At 39.5% G+C, this 23,586-nt stretch overlaps 1 protein-coding gene across 1 annotated transcript in view; it reads left to right on the top strand.

Moving 5' to 3' along the window:
• LOC119720141 (stAR-related lipid transfer protein 3-like) overlaps positions 1-23,586 on the top strand; it is a 38,996-nt gene that overhangs the window by 2,432 nt on the left and 12,978 nt on the right. The window contains exons 2-6 of the mRNA XM_038189698.1: positions 17,108-17,371; positions 17,988-18,146; positions 19,047-19,106; positions 20,963-21,116; positions 23,032-23,148. Coding sequence (XP_038045626.1) covers positions 17,108-17,371; positions 17,988-18,146; positions 19,047-19,106; positions 20,963-21,116; positions 23,032-23,148 — 754 coding nt within the window. The remainder of the gene's footprint in view (positions 1-17,107; positions 17,372-17,987; positions 18,147-19,046; positions 19,107-20,962; positions 21,117-23,031; positions 23,149-23,586) is intronic.

Raw genomic sequence — 23,586 nt, 5'->3', positions numbered from 1 at the left:
GACCATGTCCAAATGTTAAAAATGCGATCCGTAGAGTCCTAGTTACTCGGACTTAGGTACAAGTACTAAGTAGACATCGATAAATAAGATGTGCTGTACTGAAGTTTACTTACGATCTAGCCCGACTGCATCTGGCCGTACAGTACTACATGTATCGCAAGCTCTGTAGTACGGCCAGACCACCAATGCTTCCCTTGGGCAATATTATGAGTATGCATTTAGTTCATGACGTTTGTCGGACGTGCAGGGTGGCTAGCCAAACAAAACACGAGGTCATGAACTGACAATGCATATTTATAATTATAACACCTCACCCACAGATTCTGTGTCTTGATTGGCTGAGAGCGAGTCACATGTAACTATCTAATTTTGCTATCTTTCTGTGCACGGCCAAAAGTACTATGCGCATAGCAACCAAAGTACTATACCATTAGCAACCAAAGTACTATTTCCACGGCGTGATATTTGTGTGCAAATGCATGCTGGTGTGCGCGTTGTGCGTTGTGCGTAGCGCGTATTATTCCAAAGAGAGCGCGCTGCAGACTTGGGTTCAAACATTTCATGAAGGGGTAGTTTTTAAGAGAGTAATACATTTTCCACCAATTTTGTATTGAAATTGAAGTTTATTTCAACTGTGTTCAGATTTAAATAATTTAAAATATTAAAATCAAGCAGAATCTGTGGTTGAAGTGTTATAAAAAAAATATTGAATGCTTTATCTCGTGGTGAAGTAAAACTAGCCTCCCTCGGTGATCCATGGACCATTCTATTTTCCCTCGGCTTCGCCTCGGGAAAATAGAATGGTCCATGGATCACCTCGGGAGGCTAGTTTTACTACACCACTCGAAGCATTCAATATTTGTATATCGTGCTCAAGCGCGCCCGCATAATGCATACATTACAACGCGGCCGCCATTTTGAAATCGCATGGAGGAACATTTTCGGAACGATATTTGTAGCAGATGATGACTGAAAGTCGTCTATTTGCCGGATGGATGAACTTTTTTAGATAAAAAAACGTTTTTTTCGAAAAGGTATGAGTGCCTCTACGACTAGGAACCTTAACTTTGAAAATTTTTGTCCTGGATGAGAAGATAATCTCGATCAAAATTGGTAGCAAAATCGCTACATCACTGTTTAGCGTTTAGGGAAGCATTGGAGGTCTGGCCGTACTACAGAGCTTGCGATAGTACTGTACGGCCAGATGCAGTCGGGCTACTTACGATCCAGATGAAAAGTGAAATTTCCCGTTCAATTCCGAGAGCTCCCCTTGGGATCGTGAACACGTTAAATTTCCGATTCGTGTTTGAATTGCAATGTGGTCTTCATGCCCAGCGTTCATTCGATGGTCCCCGTATCCTGAGTGCGATTCTGTTACTGAGCGCACGATGCATCGATTATGATAATAAGTAGACTGGATCACGTTTGTAAGTTCAAGTGCGTTTCGAACGATAAATGGGAGTCGGGAACTAGCTTGAACTGGTTCCCGTCCATAAAATCTGCCCTAGTTCCCGACTCCCTATTATTGTTCGAAATGCACTTGTGTTTACAAACGTGATCCAGTCAGTCTACTCATTATCTAGTCCGAAAGTTTGAGACTCTCAATACTGTGTATGAGAGTCCCAAAACTTACATTGTAAGGTATTGAAAACATGCAAAACAAGAAAATAGCCTGGCACTTAAAACAACCAGTCCAACACAGCTTCAGTACTGCATCAATCAACCATCTATACTACAATCACGAAAATGATTGGGGGGCGCTGCCATTTTCCCGACCGGTCTCCCGTCCCCATCGCGCCCGTTGGCTGCGGGGGATGCGGAACGGGGCCCGGCTATTTCCACCCTATTTCCCATAATTCCCTTCCCCATTGGGCCGCGCCGGCCATCTTGCGTATGGGCCGGTGTCACATGAAAATTCGACTCCTATAAAAATTGGACCCCTATTTCCCTATTATTTATTGGTTGATCCCTCGCACGTGACAGGTCACTCTCCCGAAATGATCCTAAAAATAGCGCAGTATCGTACTCACGCGTGCACAGTACTACCAATGAGTCCACATTTCATGGAGTCGGATATTCACGCTACACCTGTCGTGCCACGTATACGTATACGTTCGTATAGAGGAGCATGCGCTGCATGCAGCGCATGCAACGGTATTCCATGCAACATGCAAAGCTAAAGGCATGCTTGCCCCACATTTCCTCAGCACTACTACTAGCTTCGTTTGATGGTCGTTTGATGCATTGATTATGCTACAATTTTCTCTTTCAAATGGTAAGTCCGATTTGTGCTATGACACATTATAGATTATAGTTAGTAGTAATTCTTTCGAACACCTCTGGCAAAGGATAATAAGTATTCTTTCGAACACCACTGCTGGCAATGACAATTGTTTGTGAAAAGTGTGACCCAATCGCGTGGGCCTCGGACATGGCGATCGTGTAGTATTTAGTATAGGCCCGGTTCCTATAAGGGAACAAAATCCACTTTAAAAAAGCCCGACCAAAATAGTTGGAGACATTCTCAATAAACAGGTATGTCATAGATAGAGGGCAGGGTTTTGATTTTTTTAGGGAAATTTGGGGGGGGGGGGGGGAATTACGATGACAGCACAGCGAAAACACGCAACCCGAAAATAAAGATGGCGATTACTGCGCGATGTGCTGTGAGCACGCACGGCGCGCAGAATCGTAAGGCACAAACCGCGCAAGAACAATTTATTTGTAGCTATTGTTAGCCGATGTCTTTTTTTTTACAAGTTTTCTTTGTTACTCCTTTACACAGGACTCCCGATGACACCCACATCACATGACCAGCTCCAACCATGCTCCAAGCATGCTCCAGTGCATGCTTCAACCAGTTCCCAAAGCAAGAATCTCAACTCAAGACGAAGACGTGACACACCTATTCTTTCCAGTTCAACTGCAAGATTCCTGCTTTTTCTCTTTACCTCTTTACCCATTCAAAACACATTTTTCTTCTAGCCATAATTTTATTATTTAGAAGTCATGAAAATGAAATAGTGCAAAAATAATCACTCTTTTCTGCTGTTTTATGTCCATCCTTTTTTAAAGTTATATCCTTGGCTTAGTTGTACCCAAGAATAATTATGGAATGATTACCCGTCTTGCTTGAAAGTCTTTCATGGAATGTTTTTGCCTGTGCTAAAAAAGCCTGGACCGACGTCCCTTGCGAAAATCGCTCCGAAAATTTACTACAATTATATCCCCTGAGTTTTGTTGAAGTACTACCCTGTAATGAATGCAAATACATTATTACTAAAAAATTCGTGTGTGCATTGTACCTGATTTCATTTTCACAGTTTTGTAATAAATACATTTAACATGTGGTGCTTGACATAATTATGAAGTGCTCCAATATGTCCTTTCTTATAGTTTTACTCTCTGCTGCAAATAAACGTGTTACAATACTTTGCTCTACAACCCCATCACCATAATAAAAACATCAACTGCTATAATGACATTAACTACTACTTAATACATAAGACACACCCCCTTCACCATAACAATATAAATTGTTGCCCACTTCCCCGGAAATATAAGTGACCATTCACAGGTGTAACATAAGTAGGCATGGGCGTCGCAAGGGGGGCACTTGCCCCCCCCCCCCCCCCCCCCCCCCGGAAAAGCAAAAAAAAAGGGAATAAATGAGTTTAATTTTAAATTTAATGATTTGGGGGGAAAAATGTCCCTGCCCCCCTCTAAAACTGATAAATGGAGAATGTGTTGAGAAAAACAGGCATTTTTTTGGCAAAAATATGTTTTGCCCCCTCTAGAAAACAAATCCTGGCGACGCCCATGTAAATAGGCCACACAATATCCAACCCCCACCCCCACTGGCTGCCCCCTCCTCTCCTCTGTAGTGAGAACGATGGATACGACGTTGTAAAGGCCAAGATCAAACCGCGTTTCATCTAAATTACCTAATTGTACAGTTGGTGTATACGTCTATGGTTTAGCACCTTGAAAAATCAATGTTCAATTTGACTGGACAAATATTCCAGCACAACATTAGTTATGAGCTTTATATACATGTAATGAGACATCGCATGAGACAATCGGTCGGCAATAAATACTTAATTTCATTCAACTGTTGACAGCAAGACCTTCCTAATCGGTGCGCAATTTAAAACAACATTTAAACGGTATGAATCCCAGCATAAACATAAACCTCCACAATATCAGCGATTTCAATATCACCATCTCCCCTCTATAACAAAAACCATTTCTCCCCGTCCCTGGAAATATTTCTCCCCATCCCCGGAAATATTTGTGACATGGTTGACGGGTTGTACGGAAATTGGGCGTTCCGACTAGCACCCTTCACCCTAGCTAGCCCCTTCCCCTATATTGACAATATGTCCTGGACCCTCGAACAATCTCCGCAGGAAACGTTATGTGCGTGCACGTTGCTAAACGCAAATACAACTTAGGTGAGACTTATGGCGAGTCCAAATAGGCTCGCGTGCAGCAGAGCGTCTGATTCTTTATTTGACTTAACAGTTGTTTGGAGTTATTGGAGTTTAAATTATCGAGATTTCACTGTATACAGTAATTATTACGAAACAGTCAACTCCACCCATCTAGCGCGGCATCCCGCTAGTGCCAAAAGAATTTAAGAAACATGTGGCATGAAGCGGGAACTACATGTAGTTTCAATTTACTACACATTTCTCCATAGTCAAGCCACCAGACTATTGACACTGAATGAAGAGGTCAGTCTTTTCAAATAGTTGGACCATGGTTGGACATGTACCAGTCTAGTATTTAGCCCCATTTTGAAATCACTTGACTTCCCTCTCATGTGCAAAATATTGAAGAAAAGTCTCCTTTAAAAATTGAATTGAGTCTGCAAACTTGGTTAATGAAATACTGAGGACAATTTCTTTGCCCCAGTGGAATTTTTGGATAAATTTGCTGGCTAAACTGTGAGAAAAGTGGGCCTGATTTAGTTTTGCACGATTCAGAGCACTCCAGAGCCCTGTCTGCTCATTATCATAATCGATGCATCGCGCGTGCTTGGTAACGGAATCGCACTCGGGATACGGGGACCATCGAATGAACGCTGGGCAATTCAAACACGAATCGGAAATTTAACGTGTTCACGATCGTGAGGGGAGCTCTCGGAATTGAATGGGAAATTTCACTTTTCATCCGGATCATAAGTAAACTTCAGTACAACCATCTTATTTATCAATGTCTACTTGTACCTCAGGTGGCGTATCTAGTAATTTGGAGGCCGTTTTGAGGGTGAAATCTGATGTTTTTGTTGGGCAATGTTGGGTTTTGGGTCAATGCCAGAATTGTGTTGCTCGGCATATAAGGATTAGCTTGGACCCTACTATCACCAGACCATGTCCGAATGTTAAAAAGGCGATAAGTTGGGTCCAAGTTACTCGGACTAGACCAGCATTAGGCCAAAAAAAAGAATAGTTCTGCTTCCGGTTACCCGACCGACCCTATTTTTAGGCTGCGACCCTAACAATTTTATCGGCAATTCCAAAAAAAAAAAAAAAAAAAAAAAAAAAAATTGAATAAATACAAATAAAATCTGTCTTTTCTGTCTTCACAAAATACCTCTCAACAACCCTTTTGCATCCAAAAATGCTTGTATTTATTTGTTTTCTTACTTACATTCGCTTATTTTTCAAAGAAACCTCCGTTATTCAATCTGCATAAAAAAAAATTGGCAAAAAAAATTGTTTTCCGACCGACCGACCCTATGTAATCGGAAGCAAAACTATTTTTTTGTTTGGCCTTAGTCCGAGTAACTTGGACCCAACTTATCTATAAGCCTTTTTAACATTCGAACATGGTCTATTGCCAGACCATGTCCGAATGTTAAAAAGCAATAAGTTGGGTCCAAGTTACTCGGACTAGACCAGCATGACCAGTGAACGTGGCTTGTAAGTTGTAAACGACACCACACATTGTTTTGTCATTTTGAAACTAGCGAAATCGTCCCTCCGTGACACAAACTGAACATTATTTTACCGTGTGATACTTGAGCCTTCTGGCATGGTGATTTTTCGGGGGTCAGTACGCTGTGGGTTTTGGATATTTGCACTTCAATAGCTGAAATTCCTTTGTCTGTAATTCTAAATTCTGAACACAAATTCACCACCCAAAATGTTGCCATGATTGATCCATAACTCTGAAATATTTGACAACCATTGACACTTAGATCATGGGACAAGCTTTTGGGTGGAAAATCTGAGTTTTTACTCACCAGCCTCGCCTTTTCGATCTGACAAATCAACGGGTCATATTCATGTGTGTTTACGTACGTTGTGCGTGTGCTGATTGTATTATAATTAACCTTCCTATGGTCATGGAAACATGCATTTGTCAGCCTTGTTATTACTTGGGTCAATATTGGTCAAGACCCCCATAGGGGCAATTCCACGGTTACTCATGTTACGTTTTTGATGTACTTTTGAGTTTCCTTGGGCCGTAATTACCATGGATACTGAAAAGGTTTAATAACTGTTATCCCCATGGTAGATAGAGTAAACCTAGACCTACCTAAAGCACCAAAGATGACATCCAGAAAAATATGTTATGTATGATAAACAAGACGCACAAAATTGGTTACTCACGTTACATTTTCGGACATGCATAAAAAGCCAACATGCTTTGATCAAAAAGTGTCCTCATACAGGCAACCTGTGGAAATTGCTTTTAAATGGATAAAAGACCATGCCATGGGGCACACATACATGTAATAAGAGTAAAACAAATCCTCTAGAATCTTCCATTTTTTTGCAATCCACAAAAAACATGGTTACTCACGTTACGGTTACTCATGTTACATTTTGTCCAACCCATCTGATAATCTTATGGCATGATGTTTTTTTGACTAATTTATCATAGTTAGTATGTTTCTACCCAATAGACATCAGAACTACTAAAAAGTCTGACTTAAATTTGCATCTTGGATCTCCAATGGCAAGTACTCCAAGATAAAGGTTTTCATCTGACATTATTCTGATACTATTACAGTGCATACTGATCCCCTATCAGGAATTTGATGTTTGAAGTCCAGCTGTAAGTTAGTTTCTTTGAAGCTAATGCTGAGCCAACTGAACAAACCTCTCATGTTCTGAGAGTCTGCTAAAACAAAATGTATGCCACTAAAGCACAGAATATAGGGTCCATGGGAATGCCACACTACCAGAGACCATGGTGTGGAGAGTGGATTCCAGGGCATACCACTGTACTGGTAGCTTAGTGTGAAGTGCCTACATGTAATGTACTTTAGCTTTTGTTCCAAATAAACATTTTTATTTCAATGTAGGGACGTACAGATGTCTTCCTTATTTCATTCAACAACATAAAAACTTGATAAAATACTTTACTTGGATTCAATTACAATAAAATATGCTGTCTCAAAGACCATTTTGCACCATAAACAGGATAAAATATGCTTAAAAAGTTAAAAGTATCTTTAATACTTGAGTTTCTTTGGTTTAAGATAAGCAGTTATCAATCAAATCAACGTTATCAAGCAAAAGTCAGGTTGGGTATATTTTGGGTGACTTGGGATAAAAAAAACTTGGTTCTCACGTTACATTTTTGGTTACTCACGTTATAAAAGTTACTCACGTTACCAAATTTAGTTGCGTTTAATTCTTAAATGTGTGTATTAGTGTCAACAAAACACTTATTTATATATATCTATGATCATGCAAACAATGATAATCCTAAATACCAAAATTTAATTCATTAGAAATGTTGGTGAGAAAAAAGTTTTATATCTTTTCGGTTACTCACGTTACATTGACCCAAAAAAGGTATAAAATACTACTTTTTGACATCTAAAAATGGATGACGGCTGTGAATTGGCATGTATGTTTCAGAGATTTAGACTATCATACATGCTAGAAATAGGGTTATGATCGAAATATCTCTTATTGCATTAATAGCAATCAAGGTTTAAACTTTGCCAAATTTTTTGAGTTCTTTGTAGTACAAAAATATTTTTCACTTTACGACACGATTTCTCAAAAAATGTTTGATAAAATTGGGTTTTCTTTGTTAATTTCTCATACTTGAATGTATAATCTGTAATAAAAATTTGAAACTCGGTTAAAATATTTAAAAAAAAAAATTCTTAGCCATGTCCATCAAACCGTGGAATTGCCCATTGGTTTGTACACAGTATGCCAGGAGGTGAGGAAGAAAATCTTGACCGATGGTGACCTCTTAAATAGTAGGAGGGTTAAGTTAAAAAATGCATGTCGTTACACTTTTCACCTCTTGTGCCATATTACATCAATTGGCAAAATGAAAAGTTGCTCTTCATGCTCTAGCTTACAGTTTTACACCTGCTTCTAAAATAAAAAAAATAAAAAAAATGAAAAGGCCAGGCGTGGGAAAGATCCTTGCTGATCTTGTTGGTGAATTATCAATAAGATGTTTCACGGTAATATGCGCCATCTTGCCCGCGGTGGGCAATTTTACATGCATTGCTGTGTACGCATCGTCAATGGAAAACTTTGGGGCTTCCAAGTCATCATGCGGTCATTCCAAAATGCAACAAGATCAACAAGATGGGGCACATTACCGTAAAACACCTTATTAAGTTCACCACAAAGATATTTTGCCTATAGTAGTTCCGAAGCAAACTCAAATTTCTTCCAGTGCAATAAAATATGCAAGACCTTTGTGCAGCTTCACTGGTCAACTCTTTTGTTGTGCGTAGTAGCTGTGAGACTGAAAATGGACCGTATTTGCCTGCGGAAGTCGAGCATGCGCACTAGTTTACCCCATATTTGGGGGGGGGGGATATTGGTTGGTCGTGATAGTGCCCTCTCACGGCGGTGGGTTGTCACGGTGGAGGGTGATCTTTGCTCTTACCCCCCACCCTGCAAACAGGAAGCTGGGATAGGCTGATGAATTCATGCTCTGATTGGATAGATTTTGCGTGACCTGTGACCTGCAAGTCATCACGGCCATGGTCATCACTCTTTTACTCCAAATTATACTTTTTTTTCATTGAGTAAATTTTAATCAATAGAGGGCGCATTATTGGAAGCCTGGATGCACGGATGTGCGGATGCGCAGATGCGCGGATGCGGGGTGGGCATGAAGTAAATACAAAATAGTAAGTACTCAACCTGCATACGAAATGATGTACCGCGGAACGATTTCGCCAGGTTCAAAATGATAACGGAACGTGGCGTTGTACATGTATACAACGTGGCGTTGTATACACGTTCACTGGTCTAGAATAGCCCTAGTAGCCCCATAAGTGTGGCCAATACTGGACTAGTATGAGAGGCGCGAGGGGTATTGTCATCCCCTACGGCGTCCGTCCGTATGTCTGTCCATTCTGACCATACCCCACTTGTGGGGTGATGTTCCTTTCAGGACACATCACCCCACTATTTTCACAATAGAAAAACATCACCCCAGAAGAGAATCTTTAGAAAAAGGGATAATGGGAACACAATGCTATCACCCCACAATTCCGTCTGGCTGGAGCATCCGTCCGTCCGTCGTACCACCCGTCCGTCCGGGCAGCTTAGTTTCTGGATGATAACTTGAGTTAAAAATGTTGTTTGGGATTGTAACTTCGGTAGGAGGTTGCCTTTAGGAGTAGGCAAGTTGGGATCGGTTTTGAGGTCAAAAGGTCAAAGGTCAAGGTCACCGTGGTGAGTTAAAGGTAAATGGTTTCCGGATGATAACTTGAGTTGGAAATGAGATTTTGGTGTCTAACTTAGGTACATGTAGGGGGTTGCCCATGGGTACAGGCATGTTGGGATTGGTTCTGGGGTCAAAGGTCAAGGTCACCATGTTCAGTTAAAGGTTAATGGTTTCTGAATGATAACTTGACTCTGGCTGAGGGGTTTCAACAGCGACGTTGTCATTTTCAGACATGTACTTTTCGTGTAATTTCATGTTGGAATTTAGATACGCAAACGTGTGTAAACGAACCTGGAAATTACACGAAATATAGATGTCTGAAAAGGGGGGACTAATATCTATCACTTTAGAGAGGGTGAACGTGTGCTTTTAAAGCGTAAACAAACTACAAACAAAGTCTAAATGTGAAAATATAAACATGACAAAGTTCTACATTTTCGGGTACATGTTCCAAGTGTGGCCTTTTTATGGCCACATTTATGGGGCTAACTTGGAACATGCACCCGCAAATGTAGAACTTTGTCAAATTTTGATTTTCACATTTGGACTATATTTGTAGTCTACAATGTACATGTACCGGTATATACGCTTTAGAAACATACTCACCCTCTTTATAGCCATAGAAAAGTAGTCCTGCATTTGTCAGATATCTATTTATTGTGTAATTTCCAGGTTCGTTTACACATGTTTGCATATATATCTAAATTCCAACACGAAAATGCAGTTTGTCAAGATTTGAAGCTGTACCTTGGGAAAAAATGTCAAGAACATTTTCCAAGTGTTTCCTAACAAAATTGGAAATATTTCTCAGTCCCAGATTCATGCATGTTTTTTGTCTTATCATCATTTTTGCAATGAATGACCTTCATTGAGATGATATATGAAAAAAAAAGTGGCGTCAGGTTGAACATTTTTTCCGTACCTTGTGTCGTTATGTGTAGTTAAATAAAGGAAAAAATGTGTGCTTGGGAGGTGTTAAACACTATGTTTAAAACTGGTTGGAGTCGGCAATGCTGATAATTACCCGAGGCGAATACCTTTTCGTTCAAAAAAAAATCCAAACTTTTCGGTCCAAATGTCAAAACAAGTCAAAAATTTAAATTTCCACAGATTTTGTTCAACAATTTTATTTCTGTCTTCAAAACACCCCTCTAGCTATATGGTGGAGTGTCCAGCTCGCGAGTAAGACGTAAACAGCTCCTTATATGGAGATTTGCGCGCGCGTCGCAAGTACTGCATGCTGACACGCGGATGCAGCTGTGGCAAGTTTAGGACTATGAAATACTGACTCACTGGTAGTATTGCACATGCCTAATTGAGGATTGTGAACGTTCAACCAATAAAACGGTAAAAGGCACAGGATTTCATAATAGTCAAAATTTCATGTGACTCTGGAAAAGTGTTTAAGACCAGCCAGCCATGTCTTTATGTAAAACCGGCCATGTGACGGGCTCTCGACCAATGGGAATGGGTAAACTGTTTCTATGAATGATTGTTTAATGTACACAACACTGGATGTCGCTGCATTGCTTCACGATATCATCCACACTGCTTCAGTGTCTTTAAAGAGAGATGGAAGATTTGAAAGAGTGAGGCAGTGGTCACCTCTCCACTGAACACGTTTAAGAAATCAGTTGATTTTATGTGGAGGCATTACTTGTATGAAGATTTTGAAGGATTGAGGATGCATCTTTGCCAAAAGGGCCTCTTTTTAAAGAAAAAGAAGTTTTTCAAAAGTTTGAAAAAGAAATTGTCCAAATGTAGTGTTTTGAAACACTCTGCACTCTTTTATGTGGACTGCTAAAAATACATTATTGTTATCATCCCCTGATTAGGAGAGAATGCAAAATTCAACAAGTGGTAACTGGAGGCGGAACTCTGAGCCAACTTATAAAACCTTGTACAACCTTGAGGTCAAAACTGACTCCCCCCTTTTATAATTACACATTCTCCAATTATGTGCCATACTAAGCGAAAAGTTCCTTAGTTCAATTTTTTTTCTATTTTATTTACTCAATGTGCGCAAAAATTAATGAGAAGTTATATAGGCCTTCAATATTTTTTCTACTATTTCCTGTTTCTATAATCATGTACATGTACAATGTATGTAGGCTGTCCTCTATAGTACTTACATGTCACTGCCACCACCTCAGATACACGTACATGTACATGTATCGTTCATGTCCTTTTAGCTGATGCATGTATTAAAATTCCTATAAGGATTTCCTGATTCATGCTGATTCCCAATTTTACATTTTTTATTGTCATAATTGTTCGAACAGTGCTGATTTTGTAATTTTATAGTGGCCCTGGAGGGACATTAAATAGTACATTGTTTTCACAGGAAGCCCAAGCTTTATGCAACAGGATATTGCACTGCCTGTCTATTCAATTAAAGTCAATTTAGTACCAGCATCTTAATCTTGGAACTCTTCTCAGACCTGTGGTTGTATAGGTTTATATTACATGTATCATGGGGATAGGACGCATGCATGAATAAATATATTCTACATGTACATGTTATTGTTTAATAGAAAAAAGTATGTTGATAGTTTCCCTTTGTTTCTATAGGGGCAAACCCAGTACATGTACAACTACAAACTTCGGCTTCTTGTCTGACCTCTCCATTCTATTATTTCAAGTTCCGTTAAAGCTTGTCCCCATGTACAGTATTCAACTTACCTTACAGTATGAAAATAAACCTGAACCTAAACCTGAACCTACCTACATAATATAACGGGATCCACCTGATAGTCTGAGGGCTCGATAATCCGAAGGTTTATTGATGTGAAGGTTTGATTGTCAGGACGCACAAATTTACCATAACCAGGGGTTCATTAGTCCGAAATTGAAATGAGGTTCGTTAATCCGAACATTTGATGCAATAGTCCGAAGGTTCATTTATCCGAAAGTTTGCCAGTCCAAATTTAGATTGTCTGTCCTTGGGGTTTATGGAATTCACGAACACATGTGCATGGTATTTTTATGCCCCGCGGCGAAGCCGAAGGGGCATACTGTTTCCGCCTTGTCCTTCCGTGGGTGGGTGGGTGGGTGGGTGGGTGGGTGGGTGTGTGGGTGTGTGTGTGGGTGGGTGGGTGAGTGGGTGTGTGTGTCCGGACAAATCTTGTCAGCGCGATAACTTGAGAAATACTTAACATATGAACTTCAAATTTGGTTTGTGGATTGTTCTTGGTAATCCTAAGAAGCCTTTCGCATTTGGGGCCAAAAGGCCAAAGGTCAAGTTCACAGTGGCTAAAACAATAGAAATCTTGTCAGCGCGATAACTTGAGAAATACTTTACATGTGAACTTCAAATTTGGTTTGTGGATTGTTTTTGACAATCCTAAGAAGCCTTTCGCATTTGGGGCCAAAAGGCCAAAGGTCAAGTTCACAGTGGCTAAAACAATAGAAATCTTGTCAGCGCGATAACTTGAGAAATACTTTACATGTGAACTTCAAATTTGGTTTGTGGATTGTTTTTGGCAATCCTAAGAAGCCTTTTGCATTTGGGGCCAAAAGGCCAAAGGTCAAGTTCACAGTGGCTAAAACAATAGAAATCTTGTCAGCGCAATAACTTGAGAAATACATTACATGTGAACTTCAAATTTGGTTTGTGGATTGTTCTTGGCAATCCTAAGAAGCCTATTGCATTTGGGGTCAAAAGGTCAAGTGTCAAGTTCACAGTGGCTAAAACAATAGAAATCTTGTCAGCGCGATAACTTGAGAAATACTTAACATATGAACTTCAAATTTGGTTTGTGGATTGTTCTTGGTAATCCTAAGAAGCCTATTGAATTTGGGGCCAAAAGGTCAAGGGTCAAGTTCACAGTGGCTAAAACAATAGAAATCTTTTTTTTATTCTGAGATTATAGGGATTAGGGATTAATTCATATAAAACCTACAGAAGACACTAATGCTGTCAATGAATGTTCCATGTGACCAAGGTACATGTAAGTTGATGTTAAAAGAGTGGTGTTATGTCATGGGAACAGTCACGGTTGCGGGGCATTTGTGTTTGTAAACACACCTGACTTGTTTTTTTTTAAAGTGGGTATTGGGAGGGCTTCCCCCCTTTTTGTTTTTGTGGAGTCTTAATCTTCTGTCCTGGTTCGCTCGTACCCCCCGCCCTGCAAACAGGGCGCTGGGAAGGGCAGATGAGATTCACAGAATCTTGTGAAGGAAGTGGGGATGGCATTCTGGGTAATTAATCATGACCTGTGTATAAAGCATCTGGCTGCAGCTGTAGACTGCGGTTAGCCAATGCGCGCAAATACTATCCGAGAAGTTTGCCATAGAAATGCATACACACCATACCGGATGTGATTTTTTTTTCATTGCGGACCATGTGGACAAATTTTGAGCGTCGAATGATATGCAGTTCGACCCTTTGTGAATTTGAAACGGAGCCTGAGCAACTGACAGGAGTTGAAATTTACGACACAGAGCAGATTTTCCTACATTTTTATGCTTTTCATCCAAAAAAGGGCGCCACATTTGTGAATGAATAAAAGAGTGATGAATGACTCAGTCGTGACGGCCCGTTTCAAAACAGGGTCTTGGTCGTGATGACTTGCAGGTCACAGGTCACGCAAAATCTATCCAATCAGAGCATTAATTCGTCAGCCCTTCCCAGCGTCCTGTTTGCAGGGCGGGGGGTACGAGCGAACTGCCCTGGTAAATTTCCCTTAGATAATTAGTCTGGTGCCCTGACCTGACAATTTCTCCCAACGCCCAGGCATCTACATTGTACTATTGTAGGTCAGGCAGCCTCCGGGGCTAAAAATAAACATGACGACATTGACGGCCCTTTTTCAAAGCTTGGTTTCGTTTCTGAATTCGCTTTATCACTTATACTTTTAGGTCTTTAGCTTTTAATGTTCCGATCAAATGTTTAAATAAATCACTCGCTTCATATATCACACAGTATATACAGTTCGATATTTCTGTAAAAAAACATTGACTATTAATGTTAACCTGGAATCTTCATAGTTAGGCACCTAAATCCTAAATTAGCAGGCCGAGCCGAATGGAGACCACACCGGGTTTTGGGAAAATCCCAATAATGGTCGTCAAATTCAAAATAGTACATAAACATGATGCAGCAAAAAGTACCACCGGAGTGTATACTTGATGCACAAAATCGTCATTGAATTTCAAGCTTTCTAAATGCACGCAATGAATATACATGTATACAAGGAATAATGCAATAAGATTTTTTGACTTAAATACATTTAAAACAGCTTTCTTGCCATGTAACTATGACTTTCCACCTCCTTTGTAGCAGTAAAAGAGAGAAAGTTTAACATTTTAGTTTTTATGCTAATGCACATTTCCATATTCATGAGCCAAAGCGTGATGTCATTCAAGGCAGAACAGTAGTGTCTCCATAGCTTTAAGTGTGTACAAATATACATTTATATCAAACGTTTCTTCATTTTCTTTGAGTAGCTTAAGTTTCACTTTTTACTTGTTAAATGTTAAACACCTTGTTTGGACAATAGTAGTGGCCATTATTTCTTCAAAACTTTTTTTGTGGGTAATTTTGAAGGACTAATTTTTGTACTGTTCATATGCACTTTTGACAAGGAGTACTGGTACCTTGTGTGACAAAAGCAAAAGAGCGCCCTCTTACATGTATTGATGAAGGGATTTGCTAATAATTGAAAAAGTAAGACCTTCTTGTCACTTCGAGTGAAAACAAGTAGGCCTATTAAAATCTTGTATGTATTGTTGCAGCACATAGTAATGTGCATGAAAACAAGATGAATTTCCACTGCATGTTTCCTTTAATAATCATCTATTTTTAAAAAGTTTTCAATAAGCAAGGCAGGTAATAAAACTGATTGTCGACGAAACGAATTGAGCAAACTTCGGACATTTTCGGAAAAAGGAGTCGTTCCTCCCGTTTTACTCACGTGACATATATTTCATTTGTATTACAATGTATTACTAGCGGCTACCTGACCTAAGATTCATCGAATAGCCTGAATCTTTTGGTCTGTGAACCAGACTATGAGATAATATATCAATTGAAAATTGACAAGTATCCACAATTACAGTGGAACGCCGCTATAACGAACATCATGGGATCCACAGAAAGTGTTTGTAATAACGATCGTTCGGTATAGCGATTTTGAACCGCCGGTACCCTCTTTTGACCAATAGTGAAGTCATTGAACTGGCATTTCTCACATCCCGCCGCCGCACGAGGAGTTGTCACAAAACTTCAGCAACGGGTGGTTTTCGCTTTTATTCCTTGGGAAATAATAGCCATCTATCACTCTTCAACATTCAAACACGATGTTACCATGGATGGTTTGATGTTCGGGAATTAAAAGTGGCCCAAACAGTGTTTAATACATGTACAACCGGTAGGTTTTTTTTGTTAATCTGTTGACTTTTTTCAACAACGATGTTCGGTACGTTTCGTACCTTAAAACCGGGAGTCAAGGATGATGTTTGGTATCTAGCCGAATGTCTGGTATAGCGGCGTTCCACTGTATCAACACTAAAAAGTACAAGTATCCACAATTATCAACACTAAAAAGTGCATTTTTTTCTTTTTCCATTTTTATTTATCTATGATTATCAGAGTTTACATGTTGCACACAGGTGTAACACACATACTTGATGTTTATTTTTGGAGGCTCCTAACTCTACTATCACTCATGCATGTGACTTGGACTTGGATGAGCCAAATCTGTGATTCTGAGTAATGCTTGTCAATTACATGTACTGTTGTGTACATGTAATCATTTGTGTACATATTCACCTCCTACAATCAGATGAACTTCGGTCGTTTTGGGTTATTATTTTTATCACAGCATGATGACTAAATTTGACAATATGAGTTGACACTCAAGGGACGTGTACATCCATGTTTGATTTCACGTACATTCTGTTTTTCCCCTGTACTTGATATGCAAACAGTCAAATGCTCACTTCATGGCACAGGGAAAAGAAAAAAGAGTTTCCTTTAGCTCCCCCTCATGCTCAATGAAGTGGTAATGGCAGGCTAGCTCTCCTCCCTCCTCCCCCCCCCCCCCCAAAAAAAAATAAAAATTAATAAATAAATAATAAATAAATAAATAGATAGGTTCTTGATCCACCATGTAACTCTGCATATTCATGATTGATGGTCATAAATCTGGAATGAATGTGTCCCAATAAGTTACAAGCATTATTGCTGTACCTTTACACTGATCTATTATTCAACCCTCATTTCATGGTTAACATTTCAGCAGTACCTTTCCAAAATCAGAAATGGCATTGTACATTCATGTTCATAGGGAATATTGATGCTAAACTTTCTTAAAACCTTTTGATTTTGAGAGCTTGATTTGCAGTTACAAAAAGAAAAATGTACAAAACTGAAACTACATTTGGATACGGTACAGTATTTTACTAGTTTTTTGTTTACGTTGACCATGTTTGCCAGAATGCAGTCAATGGATTCCAGCATTCTACACACTCTGGTCAAGGCAACCATGATGCATACACTGTCTACACCCAGTCGGACACCAACCACCCACCATTAATAAACTCTGGATCCACCAGCGTTAATACAAGCCGTGATTCCAACAACCAACGTGTGCAGCAGCTACGGAAGGAGTTGCAATTCTCTACAGTGCGCCGAATGTTCTGCCTGGTTGTTCTGTTTGACTTTCTACTGATGACGGTATTATGGTTCATCTATGTCAACGTAAGTCTCCCTATGTACAGCTACTTTTTATGGGCTTTGCTGAATATACCAAATAATCAAATACTTGACCATCTACTGAATAACATATTTTTGATTCAAATATTTGAACAAATATGAGCAGTCTTAAAGGAGAGGATGAAAAGTGTCCTCCATATTTTTTTTCAGATGCAACACGTTTGTTGCAAGCCACACTACAAGCATGATTTGAGAGAATCCATATTGAAAAGTGGCTCAAATTTCTGATTTAAAATGTGTCAAATATGAGCCCTTCTGTTACATCGAAAAAGTACATGTATACATGTATGTAAGCTCTTTGTCAATTTTCGACAAGCACAGGTGAATGCAAAACCTGATCGCCGGCCATTATAAGCTGGCATATGTAAAATGTTATCAGTGCGTTTGGAATACTTGAATATTCAATCAAGTCCAAATTAGAATGATAATTCCAAAATGCACAGCACTACGTTTTGTCTGCATGTATCCTCCATTCATACATGCGAGTAGTCTGTGGAGAATAGTATCTTTCACACTTGACATTTAGCACGTCCAGTGGCCTATTCATTGAAAGTGAGTCAAATACAGTATAACATCTCTCAACCTCTCTTTCTATCCATAGCTAACAAACTCTAGCATAGCTGCCAGCCTGAAGTGTCAAGTGGAGAAATACTCTATGCAGACGTCACTCTTTGATTTCCCAGTAATCACTGCCTGTCGATTCATCATTCTTCTGTCAGTATATGCATTGTTCCGCAGCAAACGATGGTGGACTCTTGCTGTAAGTTCTCATCTATGAACTCTGTGCATGAACAGTTGATTGAGCTTCATCTCCACTATAGTTCCACATGTTTGAGCCTCTGTGGTTTGAGGGACACACTGCATACATGCATACACCAGTGTGTGCATATGTACAGCGCAAAGTACATATGTACTCGTATGCATCACTGCACGAGCGTCAGGCGTCGTTGGCAATAGACCATTATAATGTTGCGGCCATCTTGATTTTTTTCCCATTCAAATAAACATAACCAAAGCGAGGCTGGAAGGAAAAATAGTCTGGTTTCTTTTTGCACAAAAACCATTATCATTCAGTTCTGTTAATGGATACAGGGAACATGACTGTAATGGTGGCAGCATGATAAAGGTATACGTTCCAATGTCCCTCCCACTGGTCTCCCCCAACTGTGGAACCACCGAGGGCATACTTGTGTGTGAATGGCTGCCATGGGCCTTATTCACGAGTCGGCCATATTGAATAGAAAGTGAGGTCAAATCTTAATTTTTGGAACTTGCGAAGAGAAATGAAAGAAAGTTAATTCCTAATTAATTCAAGTCGGCTTCAATGAATAATTTCAAATTACAGTGTTTAAAACGTCGGTGAAGGGCAAAACCTAATTTGAATTTCAAATTTGTAATTAAAAATTTCCCTAATGTTTAAAGCCAGATTAAAAAAAAGACTGCAATGTGCCTGCATAAATAGTCTGGTGCCATACCATTGAACAGTTAACACTTAATGACATACGTTCAGGGAACTCAACAAAAATGGCCAACTCGTGAATAAGGCCTATAACGGTAGTGCTTTATATTTCATGCTTTGTGCATTTATTATCTCGCAACATTGAATCCATGGTCTTCATATTATTTACTTTAACGTCCTTTGTCCTTTCTCTCTTGCCAGGTGACTACCACTCTATCGTGTGGGTTTGTGATTTCTAAAGTCTTTGTGTATGATTTTGAGGTGAGTGTACATGTAGGTTTGACCAGCTGCAGACTCTCTGTGCTGGAAGTTAGCCAGGATTTGTTGACTAGTCAGTCGGTCGTTGCGAAATCAAAAAATAAGGGGAGAGGTGGGGCTGGGCACTATCTGATTATTGGAGGCGCTGTTCAAAGCAGATGAAATTGGACACCATCGGACAATCCATGTGGCACTCATTGTTGGAGCAAGTCAACAAAGCTGTCAAATGCCTTTTCCTTTTCCCAACTCTTTTGAGGGGGGGGGGGGCGTGAAATATCCATCAAACACATTTTGGCATCCAAAATCACTGGTGCAGGGCACTATACCCCACTTTTTTGGGACCAGATAATAATGTTTCATGATTTTCTCCCATAATTTGATTTTTTTTCCACCAAAAGTGGCACTTGTGAAGTATATATATTGATTTTATAAATGCTTGGATTTTTTTATGCAAGAACTGTCAAAAGAGTACCCCCAAAACAAAGAAAATTGTTCAGAAAAGATGAAAATTAAAAGTGGCTTTACGTGTCGATGGTGGCCATATTGGATTCTCAGCATGCATTGTAGTTGGTCACATGACCATGAATTTTTGTCTAAAGTGGATTTTTGATAGGCTACAGAGCTACAGCTACATGTATTATGAGAGGTTTCTTAGGGGGTACATGGTGCCATGTTCTTCAACTCATCTGACAAAAAAAGAATTACTGAAATTGATCCTTGCTACATGTGTACCAGACATTATACATGTTTTACTAAGGCTAAACGAACCTATTTTTACAGCTGTCCATGGAATGCCATTGGATGCTGTTGAGCTGAGTGAGAATTACAGATTACCACAGGCATTCAATTACAAATAAGATTTCAGTCAGTTGAGGCAAGACTGAAACACTATTTTTACTGTCGGATGTTGTGTGTTTGAATATAAAGAACAACTCAACTCTTTTTATCTGAAATATTGATGGCGACTTTTGACTATTTTCCCTTGCAAGTTTTTGGAAAACATCCATTCTTCATTAAGTTTAATGGGTTCTCATCAGTTCGTTGGAAGATAAATGATCAGTGGTGGACAGCTGAATTTGATTGATAACTTATGCTAGATTATATAATGATTCTAGGACCAAACTCAATCAGAGAAACAAATTAAGGACATATCGTGCCTTTAAAACTAACTTTGAGCTCGAGTTGTATCTACGTTCCGTAAATAATTCTCTACATCGAACTTATCTTGCCCAGTTTAGATGTTCTGCACACGAGCTTTTTATAGAAATAGGACGGTATGTAGGTATTGAATATGACCAGCGAATTTGCCCTCACTGTAATTTGGAGGTTGAATCGGAGATCCATTTTTACTCAATTGTCCAATATACAGTGCTCTTTGGGAACAAATGTTTAACTTTGTAAGTGGAAAACATGCACACTTTCAGTTGCTTACAAACAGTCAAAAATGTATATTTCTTATGAGTTCAACAGATGAATCTATTATTAATTGTGTTGCCGAATTCATCTTTTTGTTCATGAACGAAAAAGAAAATCTTAATGTCTGATTGCTCTTGATTACTTTTCCTTTCTCCTGCCAATGTAAATTTATATATTTAGGTTTAAAATGTTCATGTTACCCTCCCCGGGGTTAAGGGGTGTGTTCCAAGTTGGAATAAAAAAACAACTGAAATCAAATTAAATCAAATTAAAATAGACATAACTTGGAAATAGAGTTTGCAAATTACATGAAATTTTCACATTTTTGTGAAATGGAGTGAGCCACATATTTAAAAAAAAAAATGTTTTTCTAATTCGGTCACTTTCTTTTTGACTCGCCCTATACTTATAATGAGTATGGATTTTCTGTTATTTTCTTACAGTATAAAAAGCATGATACGAATGCCTGTGTGCCATTAGACACCAAGGCGCATCCATTAGACTTCATCATTGCTATAGTTTTCTTCATTATGCCATGGATAGAGACTTGGGTCCTTGACATTCAGGTTCTCCCGAGAGAGAAAAGACTCCAACATGGTAACTACTCATTCACATTCATGTGGATTTTCTTTTGGAAAGAATGTTGCATCCCGAAGCCATTTTGTCATCATATACATGTGTATTATCTCAATTAAGGTCAATCATTGCAGAAATGTTGAAAAAGACATTAATCTGGGACTGAGAAGCATTTCCAATTTCGTTAGAAAATCCTTTAAAAATGCACTCCACTCACTCGACTCTCCATAGACTGGATACTACATTCTTTTTATGCCCCGCGGCGAAGCCGAAGGGGCATACTGTTTCCGCCTTGTCCTTCCGTGGGTGGGTGGGTGTGTGGGTGTGTGTGTGGGTGGGTGGGTGTGTGGGTGTGTGGGTGTGTGGGTGTGTGTGTCCGGACAAATCTTGTCAGCGCGATAACTTGAGAAATACTTAACATATGAACTTCAAATTTGGTTTGTGGATTGTCCTTGGTAATCCTAAGAAGCCTTTTGCTTTTGGGGCCGAAAGGTCAAGGGTCAAGGTCACAGTGGCTGAAACAATAGAAATTTTGTCAGCACGATAACTTGAGAAATACTTAACATATGAACTTAAAATTTGGTTTGTGGATTGTCCTTGGTAATCCTAAGAAGCCTTCTGCATTTGGGGCCGAAAGGTCAAGGGTCAAGGTCACAGTGGCTGAAACAATAGAAATTTTGTCAGCGCGATAACTTGAGAAATACTTTACATATGAACTTCAAATTTGGTTTGTGGATTGTCCTTGGCAATTCTAAGAAGCCTTTTGCATTTGGGGCCAAAAGGTCAAGGGTCAAGGTCACAGTGGCTGAAACAATAGAAATTTTGTCAGCGCGATAACTTGAGATATACTTTACATATGAACTTCAAATTTGGTTTGTGGATTGTCCTTGGCAATCCTAAGAAGCCTTTTGCATTTGGGGCCAAAAGGTCAAGGGTCAAGGTCACAGTGGCAAAAACTAAAGAAATTTTGTCAGCGTGATAACTTGAGATATGCTTTACATAGGAACTTCAAATTTGGTTTGTGGATTGTCCTTGGCAATCCTAAGGAGCCTATCGCATTGGGGGTCGAAAGGTCAAGGGTCAAGGTCACAGTGGCTAAAACAATGGAAATCTTGTATTTATTCTGAGATCATAGGGATTAGGGATTGATTCATATAAAACCTACAGAAGACACTAATGCTGTCAATGAACGTTCCATTTGACCAAGGTAGATGTAAGTTGATGTTAGAGTGGTGTTATGTCATGGAAACAGTCACGGTTGCGGGGCATTTGTGTTTGTAAACACACCTGACTTGTTTTTTTTTCTTTTTTTCCTCAAACAAATATTAATGACTTTTGATCAAGTTGCTTTGAGATCCTGTGCTGCACATGTATGTGGAATCTCTGTTTTCTTTTCCTGACACAATCAGCCAACTTTCCTTTGCGCATGTGAAGCACATGCAGCATGCGTATGGTAATGGTAGACTGGTTCCCGCCATTGACCGCCGCTATACAGATAATAGTCGATGTAAGGACCAGGATGTAAGGACCAGGAACAGTCTATAGCACTGGGACCACATTGCCTTACATGGTCATATTCCTAAAAAAAATTTGACTTAATTCACATTAATTTATCACTCTTTCTATGCATTTTCATTTAAGAATTTTTAGTTTTCTTGTATTTTAAGGTCTTAATGCTTGTACTAGTAGCCGTGTAAACAGCGTGTTATCTTAATTTTCCGCATGCGGTGCACCCACATGGTTGCCCATACACATGGCATCCATGCACACTGATACTATGCGATATGGATCGTGTTGGTCATTTTGTCTTCATGACTAACATTATACATTTAGTGGTGTGAAATTCTCAATTTGATGAAGTGTTCATTTTGATGTTGGTATGTTGTTATTTTGTTGTTCAATAAACTTATAATCTTATTGTAATTATCTTTCGCAGAGCTTGCAAATCTGATTGGCCAAGAAAATATTACAGAGCGAACTCCTTTGTTGCAACATGAAGCATTTCCTGGCAACAGTGAGCCTATCAGATTTTACTCCCCAGAGGGATCTCAAGGTAAGTAGACATGGTGTCAAGTACTCCTTATTAGTGAGTTGTGTGGTTCTGAGAGGAATTTCTCGGAACCACACAACTCACTTAAGAGATATCTTTCATTCACATGGTTTTAGCACTAACCTCCCACTGGGGTGTGAAATCTCCAATTTTTGGCAGATTACCGCTTTTTTGTTAAGCGTGCTGCATTTTGTGTCCCTTTTTTTTTCTACCGATGGTCCAGATTTTTCCCCACTTTTTCCCCCGCGCGTAAGCATTGATTTTATTTTTCGCGGCCACCGAACGTGCGCGAAAAACATTGTCGATCTGCTCTACAATGTAGCTCTGTTGTGCAAGCGAGTACTCAAGCAAGTACAATCACCCATGTACGTGTATTATACATGTGCCGTATAAGATGTGCATGCATTTTCCAGCTCGAAGCCGCGTGTGAACAGCATCCGG

This window comes from Patiria miniata, unplaced genomic scaffold (genome assembly GCF_015706575.1).
Source record: "Patiria miniata isolate m_02_andy unplaced genomic scaffold, ASM1570657v1 HiC_scaffold_9, whole genome shotgun sequence".
Taxonomy (NCBI): Eukaryota; Metazoa; Echinodermata; class Asteroidea; order Valvatida; family Asterinidae; genus Patiria; species Patiria miniata.
The sequence above is the reverse complement of the archived record's forward strand: the minus strand, read 5'-3'. Positions and strand labels throughout refer to the sequence as shown.